Raw genomic sequence first — 17,583 nt, forward strand, 5'->3', positions numbered from 1 at the left:
TACAGGCCAGGGAGAGAGGGAGGAGTGTGGCGGGGGTACCTGTACCAGACAGGGGGATACAGGCCAGGGAGAGAGGGAAGAGTGTGGCGGGGGTTCCTGTTACTATGTAGTAATATCAGTACATCAGTACGCTGATTCTATGTGTTATAATATCTTAGGGCTGTGAGGATGTTTGCCATGCTGCTTAACATGTTGTATGTTATAAATTATATGTTATTTCAGGGGGTCAGTACTAGAATGCTATATAACCAGTTGTCATGGAGACCACTCTGGGTCAGTGGTGTTCCGACCAGCTAAACATGGAGACCACTCTGAGTCAGTGGTGTTCCGACCAGCTGTCATGGAGACCACTCTGGGTCAGTGGTGTTCCGACCAGCTGTCATGGAGACCACTCTGGGTCAGTGGTGTTCCGACCAGCTGTCATGGAGACCACTCTGGGTCAGTGGTGTTCCGACCAGCTGTCATGGAGACCACTCTGGGTCAGTGGTGTTCCGACCAGCTATCATGGAGACCACTCTGGGTCAGTGGTGTTCCGACCAGCTGTCATGGAGACCACTCTGGGTCAGTGGTGTTCCGACCAGCTGTCATGGAGACTACTCTGGACAGGCACAGTGTCTCTGTATGGGACATTAAACAACTGGAGGGACACACACAAGTACACACGTACAAAAACACACACACACACAGACACACTGAAGGTAAATGAGGCATGTTGAGATGGTTAGGGCCAGAGTTAGGGTGAAGGGGTTACTATGTTTACAATGGTTACTATGGTTACAATGGTTGTGGGTTGAGTTTATGGCTGGATTAACCATCTCAGGGGAACCAGTTCTGACTACCGCTGTGGTTACAGTGCGTGTTTGTGTGTGTGTGTGTGTGTGTGTGTGTGTGTGTGTGCGTGCGTGCGTGCTTGTGTGTGTGTGTGTGTGTGCGTGCGTGTGTGCGTGCGTGTGTATCTGCATGTGTGTAGACTTCGGTCTCAGCAACACTCTGAAGGTAGAGAGAGAGTCTGCTGAGCTGCTGAACACCCAGTGTGGAAGCCCAGCCTATGCCGCGCCTGAGCTACTCGCCCACAGCAAGTATGGACCCAAGGTCGACGTCTGGTCCGTGTGAGTAATGTGTTCTATGTCACATGCTATATGTTACGTGTTTTATGTCACGTGTTGTATGTCACGTGTTGTATGTTACGTGTTCTATGTCACGTGTTTTATGTCACATGTTGTATGTTACGTGTTCTATGTCACGTGTTCTATGTCACGTGTTTTATGTCACGTGTTGTATGTCATGTGTTGTATGTCACGTGTTGTATGTTACATGTTGTATGTCACGTGTTGTATGTTACGTGTTGTATGTTACGTGTTGTATGTTACGTGTTGTATGTCACGTGTCGTATGTTACGTGTTGTATGTTACGTGTTGTATGTTACGTGTTGTATGTCACGTGTTGTATGTTACGTGTTGTATGTTACGTGTTGTATGTCACGTGTTGTATGTTACGTGTTGTATGTTACGTGTTGTATGTCACGTGTTGTATGTCACGTGTTGTATGTTACGTGTTGTATGTTACGTGTTGTATGTTACGTGTTGTATGTCACATGTTGTATGTCACGTGTTGTATGTTACGTGTTGTATGTTACGTGTTGTATGTTACGTGTTGTATGTTACGTGTTGTATGTCACGTGTTTTATGTCACGTGTTGCATGTCACGTGTTTTATGTCACGTGTTTTATGTCACGTGTTGCATGTCACGTGTTTTATGTCACGTGTTGTATGTCACGTGTTGTATAGTATGTTGATGAATGTTACTATGTATTCAGTACTAGAATGTTTTATGTTATTTAGGGGGTCAGTACTAGAATGGTATATGTTATTTAGGGGGTCAGTACTAGAATGTTATATGTTATTTAGGGGGTCAGTACTAGAATGTTATGTGTTGTGTGTTATTTAGGGGGGTCAGTACTAGAATGTTATGTGTTGTGTGTTATTTAGGGGGTCAGTACTAGAATGTTATGTGTTGTGTGTTATTTAGGGGGTCAGTACTAGAATGTTATATGTTATTTAGGGGGTCAGTTGTAGAATGTTATGTGTTGTATGTTATTTAGGGGGCCAGTACTAGAATGTTATGTGTTGTGTGTTATTTAGGGGGTCAGTACTAGAATGTTATGTGTTGTGTGTTATTTAGGGGGTCAGTACTAGAATGTTATGTGTTGTGTGTTATTTAGGGGGGTCAGTACTGGAACGTTATATGTTATTTAGGGGGTCAGTTGTAGAATGTTATGTATTGTGTGTTATTTAGGGGGGTCAGTACTAGAATGTTATGTGTTGTGTGTCATTTAGGGGGGTCAGAACTAGAAAGTTATGTGTTATATGTTATTTAGGGGGTCAGTACTAGAATGTTATATGTTATTTAGGGGGTCAGTACTAGAATGTTATTTGTTATTTAGGGGGGTCAGTACTAGAATGTTATGTGTTGTCTGTTATTTAGGGGGTCAGTACTAGAATGTTATATGTTATTTAGTGGGTCAGCACTAGAATGTTATGTGTTGTCTGTTATTTAGGGGGGTCAGTACTAGAATGTTATGTGTTGTCTGTTATTTAGGGGGTCAGTACTAGAATGTTATGTGTTATCTGTAATGTGTTATTTAGTGGGTCAGTACTAGAATGTTACGTGTTGTGTGTTATTTAGGGGGTCAGTACTAGAATGTTATATGTTATTTAGGGGGTCAGTAGTATAATGTTATGTATTGTATGTTATTTAGGGGGTCAATACTAGAATGTTATGTGTTGTATGTTATTTAGGGGGGTCAGTACTAGAATGTTATATGTTATTTAGGGGGTCAGTAATATAATGTTATGTGTTGTGTGTTATTTAGGGGGTCAGTACTATAATGTTATATGTTATTTAGGGGGTCAGTAATAGAATGTTATATGTTATTTAGGGGGGTCAGTACTAGAATGTTATGTGTTGTGTGTTATTTAGGGGGTCAGTACTAGAATGTTATGTGTTGTGTGTTATTTAGGGGGGTCAGTACTAGAACGTTATATGTTATTTAGGGGGTCAGTTGTAGAATGTTATGTATTGTGTGTTATTTAGGGGGGTCAGTACTAGAATGTTATGTGTTGTGTGTCATTTAGGGGGGTCAGTACTAGAAAGTTATGTGTTATATGTTATTTAGGGGGTCAGTACTAGAATGTTATATGTTATTTAGGGGGTCAGTACTAGAATGTTATTTGTTATTTAGGGGGGTCAGTACTAGAATGTTATGTGTTGTCTGTTATTTAGGGGGTCAGTACTAGAATGTTATATGTTATTTAGTGGGTCAGCACTAGAATGTTATGTGTTGTCTGTTATTTAGGGGGGTCAGTACTAGAATGTTATGTGTTGTCTGTTATTTAGGGGGTCAGTACTAGAATGTTATGTGTTATCTGTAATGTGTTATTTAGTGGGTCAGTACTAGAATGTTACGTGTTGTGTGTTATTTAGGGGGTCAGTACTAGAATGTTATATGTTATTTAGGGGGTCAGTAGTATAATGTTATGTATTGTATGTTATTTAGGGGGTCAATACTAGAATGTTATGTGTTGTATGTTATTTAGGGGGGTCAGTACTAGAATGTTATATGTTATTTAGGGGGTCAGTAATATAATGTTATGTGTTGTGTGTTATTTAGGGGGGTCAGTACTAGAATGTTATATGTTATTTAGGGGGTCAGTAGTATAATGTTATGTATTGTATGTTATTTAGGGGGTCAATACTAGAATGTTATGTGTTATTTAGGGGGTCAGTAGTATAATGGTATGTGTTGTCTGTTATTTAGGGGGTCAGTACTAGAATGTTATGTGTTGTCTGTTATTTAGGGGGTCAGTACTAGAATGTTATGTGTTATCTGTAATGTGTTATTTAGTGGGTCAGTACTAGAATGTTACGTGTTGTGTGTTATTTAGGGGGTCAGTACTAGAATGTTATATGTTATTTAGGGGGTCAGTAGTATAATGTTATGTATTGTATGTTATTTAGGGGGTCAATACTAGAATGTTATGTGTTGTATGTTATTTAGGGGGGTCAGTACTATAATGTTATATGTTATTTAGGGGGTCAGTAATAGAATGTTATATGTTATTTAGGGGGGTCAGTACTAGAATGTTATGTGTTGTGTGTTATTTAGGGGGTCAGTACTAGAATGTTATGTGTTGTGTGTTATTTAGGGGGGTCAGTACTAGAACGTTATATGTTATTTAGGGGGTCAGTTGTAGAATGTTATGTATTGTGTGTTATTTAGGGGGGTCAGTACTAGAATGTTATGTGTTGTGTGTCATTTAGGGGGGTCAGTACTAGAAAGTTATGTGTTATATGTTATTTAGGGGGTCAGTACTAGAATGTTATATGTTATTTAGGGGGTCAGTACTAGAATGTTATTTGTTATTTAGGGGGGTCAGTACTAGAATGTTATGTGTTGTCTGTTATTTAGGGGGTCAGTACTAGAATGTTATATGTTATTTAGTGGGTCAGCACTAGAATGTTATGTGTTGTCTGTTATTTAGGGGGGTCAGTACTAGAATGTTATGTGTTGTCTGTTATTTAGGGGGTCAGTACTAGAATGTTATGTGTTATCTGTAATGTGTTATTTAGTGGGTCAGTACTAGAATGTTATGTGTTATCTGTAATGTGTTATTTAGTGGGTCAGTACTAGAATGTTACGTGTTGTGTGTTATTTAGGGGGTCAGTACTAGAATGTTATATGTTATTTAGGGGGTCAGTAATATAATGTTATGTGTTGTGTGTTATTTAGGGGGTCAGTACTATAATGTTATATGTTATTTAGGGGGTCAGTAGTATAATGTTATGTATTGTATGTTATTTAGGGGGTCAATACTAGAATGTTATGTGTTGTATGTTATTTAGGGGGGTCAGTACTAGAATGTTATATGTCATTTAGGGGGTCAGTAATATAATGTTATGTGTTGTGTGTTATTTAGGGGGTCAGTACTATAATGTTATATGTTATTTAGGGGGTCAGTAGTATAATGTTATGTATTGTATGTTATTTAGGGGGTCAATACTAGAATGTTATGTGTTGTATGTTATTTAGGGGGGTCAGTACTAGAATGTTATATGTTATTTAGGGGGTCAGTAATATAATGTTATGTGTTGTGTGTTATTTAGGGGGTCAGTACTAGAATGTTATGTGTTATTTAGGGGGTCAGTAATAGAATGTTATATGTTATTTAGGGGGGTCAGTACTAGAATGTTATGTGTTGTCTGTTATTTAGTGGGTCAGTACTAGAATGTTATGTGTTATATGTTATTTAGGGGGTCAGTACTAGAATGTTATGTGTTATATGTTATTTAGGGGGTCAGTACTAGAATGTTATGTGTTATATGTTATTTAGGGGGTCAGTACTAGAACGTTATATGTTATTTAGGGGGTCAGTTGTAGAATGTTATGTATTGTGTGTTATTTAGGGGGGTCAGTACTAGAATGTTATGTGTTGTGTGTCATTTAGGGGGGTCAGTACTAGAAAGTTATGTGTTATATGTTATTTAGGGGGTCAGTACTAGAATGTTATATGTTATTTAGGGGGTCAGTACTAGAATGTGATTTGTTATTTAGGGGGGTCAGTACTAGAATGTTATGTGTTGTCTGTTATTTAGGGGGTCAGTACTAGAATGTTATATGTTATTTAGTGGGTCAGCACTAGAATGTTATGTGTTGTCTGTTATTTAGGGGGGTCAGTACTAGAATGTTATGTGTTGTCTGTTATTTAGGGGGTCAGTACTAGAATGTTATGTGTTATCTGTAATGTGTTATTTAGTGGGTCAGTACTAGAATGTTACGTGTTGTGTGTTATTTAGGGGGTCAGTACTAGAATGTTATATGTTATTTAGGGGGTCAGTAGTATAATGTTATGTATTGTATGTTATTTAGGGGGTCAATACTAGAATGTTATGTGTTGTATGTTATTTAGGGGGGTCAGTACTAGAATGTTATATGTTATTTAGGGGGTCAGTAATATAATGTTATGTGTTGTGTGTTATTTAGGGGGTCAGTACTATAATGTTATATGTTATTTAGGGGGTCAGTAATAGAATGTTATATGTTATTTAGGGGGGTCAGTACTAGAATGTTATGTGTTGTGTGTTATTTAGGGGGTCAGTACTAGAATGTTATGTGTTGTGTGTTATTTAGGGGGGTCAGTACTAGAACGTTATATGTTATTTAGGGGGTCAGTTGTAGAATGTTATGTATTGTGTGTTATTTAGGGGGGTCAGTACTAGAATGTTATGTGTTGTGTGTCATTTAGGGGGGTCAGTACTAGAAAGTTATGTGTTATATGTTATTTAGGGGGTCAGTACTAGAATGTTATATGTTATTTAGGGGGTCAGTACTAGAATGTTATTTGTTATTTAGGGGGGTCAGTACTAGAATGTTATGTGTTGTCTGTTATTTAGGGGGTCAGTACTAGAATGTTATATGTTATTTAGTGGGTCAGCACTAGAATGTTATGTGTTGTCTGTTATTTAGGGGGGTCAGTACTAGAATGTTATGTGTTGTCTGTTATTTAGGGGGTCAGTACTAGAATGTTATGTGTTATCTGTAATGTGTTATTTAGTGGGTCAGTACTAGAATGTTACGTGTTGTGTGTTATTTAGGGGGTCAGTACTAGAATGTTATATGTTATTTAGGGGGTCAGTAGTATAATGTTATGTATTGTATGTTATTTAGGGGGTCAATACTAGAATGTTATGTGTTGTATGTTATTTAGGGGGGTCAGTACTAGAATGTTATATGTTATTTAGGGGGTCAGTAATATAATGTTATGTGTTGTGTGTTATTTAGGGGGGTCAGTACTAGAATGTTATATGTTATTTAGGGGGTCAGTAGTATAATGTTATGTATTGTATGTTATTTAGGGGGTCAATACTAGAATGTTATGTGTTATTTAGGGGGTCAGTAGTATAATGGTATGTGTTGTCTGTTATTTAGGGGGTCAGTACTAGAATGTTATGTGTTGTCTGTTATTTAGGGGGTCAGTACTAGAATGTTATGTGTTATCTGTAATGTGTTATTTAGTGGGTCAGTACTAGAATGTTACGTGTTGTGTGTTATTTAGGGGGTCAGTACTAGAATGTTATATGTTATTTAGGGGGTCAGTAATATAATGTTATGTGTTGTGTGTTATTTAGGGGGTCAGTACTATAATGTTATATGTTATTTAGGGGGTCAGTAGTATAATGTTATGTATTGTATGTTATTTAGGGGGTCAATACTAGAATGTTATGTGTTGTATGTTATTTAGGGGGGTCAGTACTAGAATGTTATATGTCATTTAGGGGGTCAGTAATATAATGTTATGTGTTGTGTGTTATTTAGGGGGTCAGTACTATAATGTTATATGTTATTTAGGGGGTCAGTAGTATAATGTTATGTATTGTATGTTATTTAGGGGGTCAATACTAGAATGTTATGTGTTGTATGTTATTTAGGGGGGTCAGTACTAGAATGTTATATGTTATTTAGGGGGTCAGTAATATAATGTTATGTGTTGTGTGTTATTTAGGGGGTCAGTACTAGAATGTTATGTGTTATTTAGGGGGTCAGTAATAGAATGTTATATGTTATTTAGGGGGGTCAGTACTAGAATGTTATGTGTTGTCTGTTATTTAGTGGGTCAGTACTAGAATGTTATGTGTTATATGTTATTTAGGGGGTCAGTACTAGAATGTTATGTGTTATATGTTATTTAGGGGGTCAGTACTAGAATGTTATGTGTTATATGTTATTTAGGGGGTCAGTACTAGAACGTTATATGTTATTTAGGGGGTCAGTTGTAGAATGTTATGTATTGTGTGTTATTTAGGGGGGTCAGTACTAGAATGTTATGTGTTGTGTGTCATTTAGGGGGGTCAGTACTAGAAAGTTATGTGTTATATGTTATTTAGGGGGTCAGTACTAGAATGTTATATGTTATTTAGGGGGTCAGTACTAGAATGTGATTTGTTATTTAGGGGGGTCAGTACTAGAATGTTATGTGTTGTCTGTTATTTAGGGGGTCAGTACTAGAATGTTATATGTTATTTAGTGGGTCAGCACTAGAATGTTATGTGTTGTCTGTTATTTAGGGGGGTCAGTACTAGAATGTTATGTGTTGTCTGTTATTTAGGGGGTCAGTACTAGAATGTTATGTGTTATCTGTAATGTGTTATTTAGTGGGTCAGTACTAGAATGTTACGTGTTGTGTGTTATTTAGGGGGTCAGTACTAGAATGTTATATGTTATTTAGGGGGTCAGTAGTATAATGTTATGTATTGTATGTTATTTAGGGGGTCAATACTAGAATGTTATGTGTTGTATGTTATTTAGGGGGGTCAGTACTAGAATGTTATATGTTATTTAGGGGGTCAGTAATATAATGTTATGTGTTGTGTGTTATTTAGGGGGTCAGTACTATAATGTTATATGTTATTTAGGGGGTCAGTAATAGAATGTTATATGTTATTTAGGGGGGTCAGTACTAGAATGTTATGTGTTGTGTGTTATTTAGGGGGTCAGTACTAGAATGTTATGTGTTGTGTGTTATTTAGGGGGGTCAGTACTAGAACGTTATATGTTATTTAGGGGGTCAGTTGTAGAATGTTATGTATTGTGTGTTATTTAGGGGGGTCAGTACTAGAATGTTATGTGTTGTGTGTCATTTAGGGGGGTCAGTACTAGAAAGTTATGTGTTATATGTTATTTAGGGGGTCAGTACTAGAATGTTATATGTTATTTAGGGGGTCAGTACTAGAATGTTATTTGTTATTTAGGGGGGTCAGTACTAGAATGTTATGTGTTGTCTGTTATTTAGGGGGTCAGTACTAGAATGTTATATGTTATTTAGTGGGTCAGCACTAGAATGTTATGTGTTGTCTGTTATTTAGGGGGGTCAGTACTAGAATGTTATGTGTTGTCTGTTATTTAGGGGGTCAGTACTAGAATGTTATGTGTTATCTGTAATGTGTTATTTAGTGGGTCAGTACTAGAATGTTACGTGTTGTGTGTTATTTAGGGGGTCAGTACTAGAATGTTATATGTTATTTAGGGGGTCAGTAGTATAATGTTATGTATTGTATGTTATTTAGGGGGTCAATACTAGAATGTTATGTGTTGTATGTTATTTAGGGGGGTCAGTACTAGAATGTTATATGTTATTTAGGGGGTCAGTAATATAATGTTATGTGTTGTGTGTTATTTAGGGGGGTCAGTACTAGAATGTTATATGTTATTTAGGGGGTCAGTAGTATAATGTTATGTATTGTATGTTATTTAGGGGGTCAATACTAGAATGTTATGTGTTATTTAGGGGGTCAGTAGTATAATGGTATGTGTTGTCTGTTATTTAGGGGGTCAGTACTAGAATGTTATGTGTTGTCTGTTATTTAGGGGGTCAGTACTAGAATGTTATGTGTTATCTGTAATGTGTTATTTAGTGGGTCAGTACTAGAATGTTACGTGTTGTGTGTTATTTAGGGGGTCAGTACTAGAATGTTATATGTTATTTAGGGGGTCAGTAGTATAATGTTATGTATTGTATGTTATTTAGGGGGTCAATACTAGAATGTTATGTGTTGTATGTTATTTAGGGGGGTCAGTACTATAATGTTATATGTTATTTAGGGGGTCAGTAATAGAATGTTATATGTTATTTAGGGGGGTCAGTACTAGAATGTTATGTGTTGTGTGTTATTTAGGGGGTCAGTACTAGAATGTTATGTGTTGTGTGTTATTTAGGGGGGTCAGTACTAGAACGTTATATGTTATTTAGGGGGTCAGTTGTAGAATGTTATGTATTGTGTGTTATTTAGGGGGTCAGTACTAGAATGTTATATGTTATTTAGGGGGTCAGTAGTATAATGTTATGTATTGTATGTTATTTAGGGGGTCAATACTAGAATGTTATGTGTTGTATGTTATTTAGGGGGGTCAGTACTAGAATGTTATATGTTATTTAGGGGGTCAGTAATATAATGTTATGTGTTGTGTGTTATTTAGGGGGGTCAGTACTAGAATGTTATATGTTATTTAGGGGGTCAGTAGTATAATGTTATGTATTGTATGTTATTTAGGGGGTCAATACTAGAATGTTATGTGTTATTTAGGGGGTCAGTAGTATAATGGTATGTGTTGTCTGTTATTTAGGGGGTCAGTACTAGAATGTTATGTGTTGTCTGTTATTTAGGGGGTCAGTACTAGAATGTTATGTGTTATCTGTAATGTGTTATTTAGTGGGTCAGTACTAGAATGTTACGTGTTGTGTGTTATTTAGGGGGTCAGTACTAGAATGTTATATGTTATTTAGGGGGTCAGTAGTATAATGTTATGTATTGTATGTTATTTAGGGGGTCAATACTAGAATGTTATGTGTTGTATGTTATTTAGGGGGGTCAGTACTATAATGTTATATGTTATTTAGGGGGTCAGTAATAGAATGTTATATGTTATTTAGGGGGGTCAGTACTAGAATGTTATGTGTTGTGTGTTATTTAGGGGGTCAGTACTAGAATGTTATGTGTTGTGTGTTATTTAGGGGGGTCAGTACTAGAACGTTATATGTTATTTAGGGGGTCAGTTGTAGAATGTTATGTATTGTGTGTTATTTAGGGGGGTCAGTACTAGAATGTTATGTGTTGTGTGTCATTTAGGGGGGTCAGTACTAGAAAGTTATGTGTTATATGTTATTTAGGGGGTCAGTACTAGAATGTTATATGTTATTTAGGGGGTCAGTACTAGAATGTTATTTGTTATTTAGGGGGGTCAGTACTAGAATGTTATGTGTTGTCTGTTATTTAGGGGGTCAGTACTAGAATGTTATATGTTATTTAGTGGGTCAGCACTAGAATGTTATGTGTTGTCTGTTATTTAGGGGGGTCAGTACTAGAATGTTATGTGTTGTCTGTTATTTAGGGGGTCAGTACTAGAATGTTATGTGTTATCTGTAATGTGTTATTTAGTGGGTCAGTACTAGAATGTTATGTGTTATCTGTAATGTGTTATTTAGTGGGTCAGTACTAGAATGTTACGTGTTGTGTGTTATTTAGGGGGTCAGTACTAGAATGTTATATGTTATTTAGGGGGTCAGTAATATAATGTTATGTGTTGTGTGTTATTTAGGGGGTCAGTACTATAATGTTATATGTTATTTAGGGGGTCAGTAGTATAATGTTATGTATTGTATGTTATTTAGGGGGTCAATACTAGAATGTTATGTGTTGTATGTTATTTAGGGGGGTCAGTACTAGAATGTTATATGTCATTTAGGGGGTCAGTAATATAATGTTATGTGTTGTGTGTTATTTAGGGGGTCAGTACTATAATGTTATATGTTATTTAGGGGGTCAGTAGTATAATGTTATGTATTGTATGTTATTTAGGGGGTCAATACTAGAATGTTATGTGTTGTATGTTATTTAGGGGGGTCAGTACTAGAATGTTATATGTTATTTAGGGGGTCAGTAATATAATGTTATGTGTTGTGTGTTATTTAGGGGGTCAGTACTAGAATGTTATGTGTTATTTAGGGGGTCAGTAATAGAATGTTATATGTTATTTAGGGGGGTCAGTACTAGAATGTTATGTGTTGTCTGTTATTTAGTGGGTCAGTACTAGAATGTTATGTGTTATATGTTATTTAGGGGGTCAGTACTAGAATGTTATGTGTTATATGTTATTTAGGGGGTCAGTACTAGAATGTTATGTGTTATATGTTATTTAGGGGGTCAGTACTAGAACGTTATATGTTATTTAGGGGGTCAGTTGTAGAATGTTATGTATTGTGTGTTATTTAGGGGGGTCAGTACTAGAATGTTATGTGTTGTGTGTCATTTAGGGGGGTCAGTACTAGAAAGTTATGTGTTATATGTTATTTAGGGGGTCAGTACTAGAATGTTATATGTTATTTAGGGGGTCAGTACTAGAATGTTATTTGTTATTTAGGGGGGTCAGTACTAGAATGTTATGTGTTGTCTGTTATTTAGGGGGTCAGTACTAGAATGTTATATGTTATTTAGTGGGTCAGCACTAGAATGTTATGTGTTGTCTGTTATTTAGGGGGGTCAGTACTAGAATGTTATGTGTTGTCTGTTATTTAGGGGGTCAGTACTAGAATGTTATGTGTTATCTGTAATGTGTTATTTAGTGGGTCAGTACTAGAATGTTACGTGTTGTGTGTTATTTAGGGGGTCAGTACTAGAATGTTATATGTTATTTAGGGGGTCAGTAGTATAATGTTATGTATTGTATGTTATTTAGGGGGTCAATACTAGAATGTTATGTGTTGTATGTTATTTAGGGGGGTCAGTACTAGAATGTTATATGTTATTTAGGGGGTCAGTAATATAATGTTATGTGTTGTGTGTTATTTCGGGGGTCAGTACTAGAATGTTATATGTTATTTAGGGGGTCAGTAGTATAATGTTATGTATTGTATGTTATTTAGGGGGTCAATACTAGAATGTTATGTGTTATTTAGGGGGTCAGTAGTATAATGGTATGTGTTGTCTGTTATTTAGGGGGTCAGTACTAGAATGTTATGTGTTGTCTGTTATTTAGGGGGTCAGTACTAGAATGTTATGTGTTATCTGTAATGTGTTATTTAGTGGGTCAGTACTAGAATGTTACGTGTTGTGTGTTATTTAGGGGGTCAGTACTAGAATGTTATATGTTATTTAGGGGGTCAGTAGTATAATGTTATGTATTGTATGTTATTTAGCGGGTCAATACTAGAATGTTATGTGTTGTATGTTATTTAGGGGGGTCAGTACTATAATGTTATATGTTATTTAGGGGGTCAGTAATAGAATGTTATATGTTATTTAGGGGGGTCAGTACTAGAATGTTATGTGTTGTGTGTTATTTAGGGGGTCAGTACTAGAATGTTATGTGTTGTGTGTTATTTAGGGGGGTCAGTACTAGAACGTTATATGTTATTTAGGGGGTCAGTTGTAGAATGTTATGTATTGTGTGTTATTTAGGGGGGTCAGTACTAGAATGTTATGTGTTGTGTGTCATTTAGGGGGGTCAGTACTAGAAAGTTATGTGTTATATGTTATTTAGGGGGTCAGTACTAGAATGTTATATGTTATTTAGGGGGTCAGTACTAGAATGTTATTTGTTATTTAGGGGGGTCAGTACTAGAATGTTATGTGTTGTCTGTTATTTAGGGGGTCAGTACTAGAATGTTATATGTTATTTAGTGGGTCAGCACTAGAATGTTATGTGTTGTCTGTTATTTAGGGGGGTCAGTACTAGAATGTTATGTGTTGTCTGTTATTTAGGGGGTCAGTACTAGAATGTTATGTGTTATCTGTAATGTGTTATTTAGTGGGTCAGTACTAGAATGTTACGTGTTGTGTGTTATTTAGGGGGTCAGTACTAGAATGTTATATGTTATTTAGGGGGTCAGTAATATAATGTTATGTGTTGTGTGTTATTTAGGGGGTCAGTCCTATAATGTTATATGTTATTTAGGGGGTCAGTAGTATAATGTTATGTATTGTATGTTATTTAGGGGGTCAATACTAGAATGTTATGTGTTGTATGTTATTTAGGGGGGTCAGTACTAGAATGTTATATGTTATTTAGGGGGTCAGTAATATAATGTTATGTGTTGTGTGTTATTTAGGGGGTCAGTACTATAATGTTATATGTTATTTAGGGGGTCAGTAGTATAATGTTATGTATTGTATGTTATTTAGGGGGTCAATACTAGAATGTTATGTGTTGTATGTTATTTAGGGGGGTCAGTACTAGAATGTTATATGTTATTTAGGGGGTCAGTAATATAATGTTATGTGTTGTGTGTTATTTAGGGGGTCAGTACTAGAATGTTATGTGTTATTTAGGGGGTCAGTAATAGAATGTTATATGTTATTTAGGGGGGTCAGTACTAGAATGTTATGTGTTGTCTGTTATTTAGTGGGTCAGTACTAGAATGTTATGTGTTATATGTTATTTAGGGGGTCAGTACTAGAATGTTATGTGTTATATGTTATTTAGGGGGTCAGTACTAGAATGTTATGTGTTATATGTTATTTAGGGGGTCAGTACTAGAACGTTATATGTTATTTAGGGGGTCAGTTGTAGAATGTTATGTATTGTGTGTTATTTAGGGGGGTCAGTACTAGAATGTTACGTGTTGTGTGTCATTTAGGGGGGTCAGTACTAGAAAGTTATGTGTTATATGTTATTTAGGGGGTCAGTACTAGAATGTTATATGTTATTTAGGGGGTCAGTACTAGAATGTTATTTGTTATTTAGGGGGGTCAGTACTAGAATGTTATGTGTTGTCTGTTATTTAGGGGGTCAGTACTAGAATGTTATATGTTATTTAGTGGGTCAGCACTAGAATGTTATGTGTTGTCTGTTATTTAGGGGGGTCAGTACTAGAATGTTATGTGTTGTCTGTTATTTAGGGGGTCAGTACTAGAATGTTATGTGTTATCTGTAATGTGTTATTTAGTGGGTCAGTACTAGAATGTTACGTGTTGTGTGTTATTTAGGGGGTCAGTACTAGAATGTTATATGTTATTTAGGGGGTCAGTAGTATAATGTTATGTATTGTATGTTATTTAGGGGGTCAATACTAGAATGTTATGTGTTGTATGTTATTTAGGGGGGTCAGTACTAGAATGTTATATGTTATTTAGGGGGTCAGTAATATAATGTTATGTGTTGTGTGTTATTTAGGGGGTCATACTAGAATGTTATATGTTATTTAGGGGGTCAGTAGTATAATGTTATGTATTGTATGTTATTTAGGGGGTCAATACTAGAATGTTATGTGTTGTATGTTATTTAGGGGGGTCAGTACTAGAATGTTATGTGTTGTGTGTTATTTAGGGGGGTCAGTACTAGAATGTTATATGTTATTTAGGGGGTCAGTAGTATAATGTTATGTATTGTATGTTATTTAGGGGGTCAATACTAGAATGTTATGTGTTGTATGTTATTTAGGGGGGTCAGTACTAGAATGTTATATGTTATTTAGGGGGTCAGTAATATAATGTTATGTGTTGTGTGTTATTTAGGGGGTCAGTACTAGAATGTTATGTGTTATATGTTATTTAGGGGGTCAGTACTAGAATGTTATGTGTTAAATGTTATTTAGGGGGTCAGTAATATAATGTTATGTGTTATATGTTATTTAGGGGGTCAGTACTAGAATGTTATGTGTTGTGTGTTATTTAGGGGGTCAGTACTAGAATGTTATATGTTATTTAGGGGGTCAGTACTAGAATGTTACGTGTTGTGTGTTATTTAGGGGGGTCAGTACTAGAATGTTATGTGTTGTGTGTTATTTAGGGGGTCAGTACTAGAATGTTATATGTTATTTAGGGGGTCAGTACTAGAATGTTATGTGTTGTGTGTTATTTAGGGGGTCAGTAATATAATGTTATGTGTTGTGTGTTATTTAGGGGGTCAGTACTAGAATGTTATATGTTATTTAGGGGGTCAGTACTAGAATGTTACGTGTTGTGTGTTATTTAGGGGGGTCAGTACTAGAATGTTATATGTTATTTAGGGGGTCAGTAGTATAATGGTATGTGTTGTCTGTTATTTAGGGGGTCAGTACTAGAATGTTATGTGTTATTTAGGGGGTCAGTAGTATAATGGTATGTGTTGTCTGTTATTTAGGGGGTCAGTACTAGAATGTTATGTGTTATCTGTAATGTGTTATTTAGTGGGTCAGTACTAGAATGTTACGTGTTGTGTGTTATTTAGGGGGTCAGTACTAGAATGTTATATGTTATTTAGGGGGTCAGTAGTATAATGTTATGTATTGTATGTTATTTAGGGGGTCAATACTAGAATGTTATGTGTTGTATGTTATTTAGGGGGGTCAGTACTATAATGTTATATGTTATTTAGGGGGTCAGTAATAGAATGTTATATGTTATTTAGGGGGTCAGTAATAGAATGTTATATGTTATTTAGGGGGGTCAGTACTAGAATGTTATGTGTTGTCTGTTATTTAGGGGGTCAGTACTTGAATGTTATATGTCATTTAGGGGGTCAGTACTAGAATGTTATATGTTATTTAGGGGGGTCAGTACTAGAATGGTATGTGTTGTCTGTTATTTAGGGGGTCAGTACTAGAATGTTATATGTTATTTAGTGGGTCAGCACTAGAATGTTATGTGTTGTCTGTTATTTAGGGGGGTCAGTACTAGAATGTTATGTGTTGTGTGTTATTTAGGGGGTCAGTGCTAGAATGTTATATGTTATTTAGGGGATCAGTAGTAGAATGTTATGTATTGTATCTTATTTAGGAGGGTCAGTACTATAATGTTATGTGTTATTTAGTGGGTCAGTAATAGAATGTTATGTGTTGTGTGTTATTTAGGGGGGCCAGTACTAGAATGTTATGTGTTATATGTTATTTAGGGGGTCAGTACTAGAATGTTATATGTTATTTAGTGGGTCAGCACTAGAATGTTATGTGTTGTCTGTTATTTAGGGGGTCAGTACTAGAATGTTATGTGTTGTCTGTTATTTAGGGGGTCAGTACTAGAATGTTATGTGTTATCTGTAATGTGTTATTTAGTGGGTCAGTACTAGAATGTTATGTGTTTTGTGTTATTTAGGGGGTCAGTACTAGAATGTTATGTGTTGTCTGTTATTTAGGGGGTCAGTACTAGAATGTTATATGTTATTTAGGGGGTCAGTACTATAATGTTATGTGTTGTATGTTATTTAGGGGGGTCAGTACTAGAATGTTATATGTTATTTAGTGGGTCAGTAATAGAATGTTATGTGTTGTGTGTTATTTAGGGGGGCCAGTACTAGAATGTTATGTGTTATATGTTATTTAGGGGGTCAGTACTAGAATGTTATATGTTATTTAGTGGGTCAGCACTAGAATGTTATGTGTTGTATGTTATTTAGGGGGGTCAGTACTAGAATGTTACGTGTTGTGTGTTATTTAGGGGGTCAGTACTAGAATGTTATGTGTTGTCTGTTATTTAGGGGGTCAGTACTAGAATGTTATATGTTATTTAGGGGGTCAGCACTAGAATTTTATGTGTTGTGTGTTATTTAGGGGGTCAGTAGTAGAATGTTATGTATTGTATGTTATTTAGGGGGGTCAGTACTAGAATGTTATGTGTTGTATGTTATTTAGGGGGGTCAGTACTAGAATGTTATATGTTATTTAGGGGGTCAGTACTAGAATATTATGTGTTGTTTGTTATTTAGGGGGTCAGTAATAGAATGTTATGTGTTATTTAGGGGGTCAGTACTAGAATGTTATATGTTATTTACGGGGTCAGTACTAGAATGTTATATTTTATTTAGGGGATCAGTACTAGAATGTTATGTGTTGTCTGTTATTTAGGGGGTCAGTACTAGAATGTTATGTGTTGTGTGTTATTTAGGGGGTCAGTCCTAGAATGTTATGTGTTGTGTGTTATTTAGGGGGGTCAGTATGTTTGCCATGCTGACTGGGACGTTGCCTTTCACTGTTGAGCCGTTCAACATCAAACAGCTGCATCAGAAGATGGTCAATGGAGAGATAGGAACCATACCCAATGATATCAGCAAAGGTACCA

General features: G+C 36.0%; 1 protein-coding gene across 1 annotated transcript in view; it reads left to right on the forward strand.

Annotated features, from left to right (window-relative positions):
- LOC139408083 (MAP/microtubule affinity-regulating kinase 4) overlaps positions 1 to 17,583 on the forward strand; it is a 51,175-nt gene that overhangs the window by 17,886 nt on the left and 15,706 nt on the right. The window contains exons 5-6 of the mRNA XM_071151898.1: positions 971 to 1,109; positions 17,450 to 17,577. Coding sequence (XP_071007999.1) covers positions 971 to 1,109; positions 17,450 to 17,577 — 267 coding nt within the window. The remainder of the gene's footprint in view (positions 1 to 970; positions 1,110 to 17,449; positions 17,578 to 17,583) is intronic.

The sequence above is a fragment of the Oncorhynchus clarkii genome, chromosome 4, assembly GCF_045791955.1.
Source record: "Oncorhynchus clarkii lewisi isolate Uvic-CL-2024 chromosome 4, UVic_Ocla_1.0, whole genome shotgun sequence".
NCBI classification, from domain to species: Eukaryota; Metazoa; Chordata; class Actinopteri; order Salmoniformes; family Salmonidae; genus Oncorhynchus; species Oncorhynchus clarkii.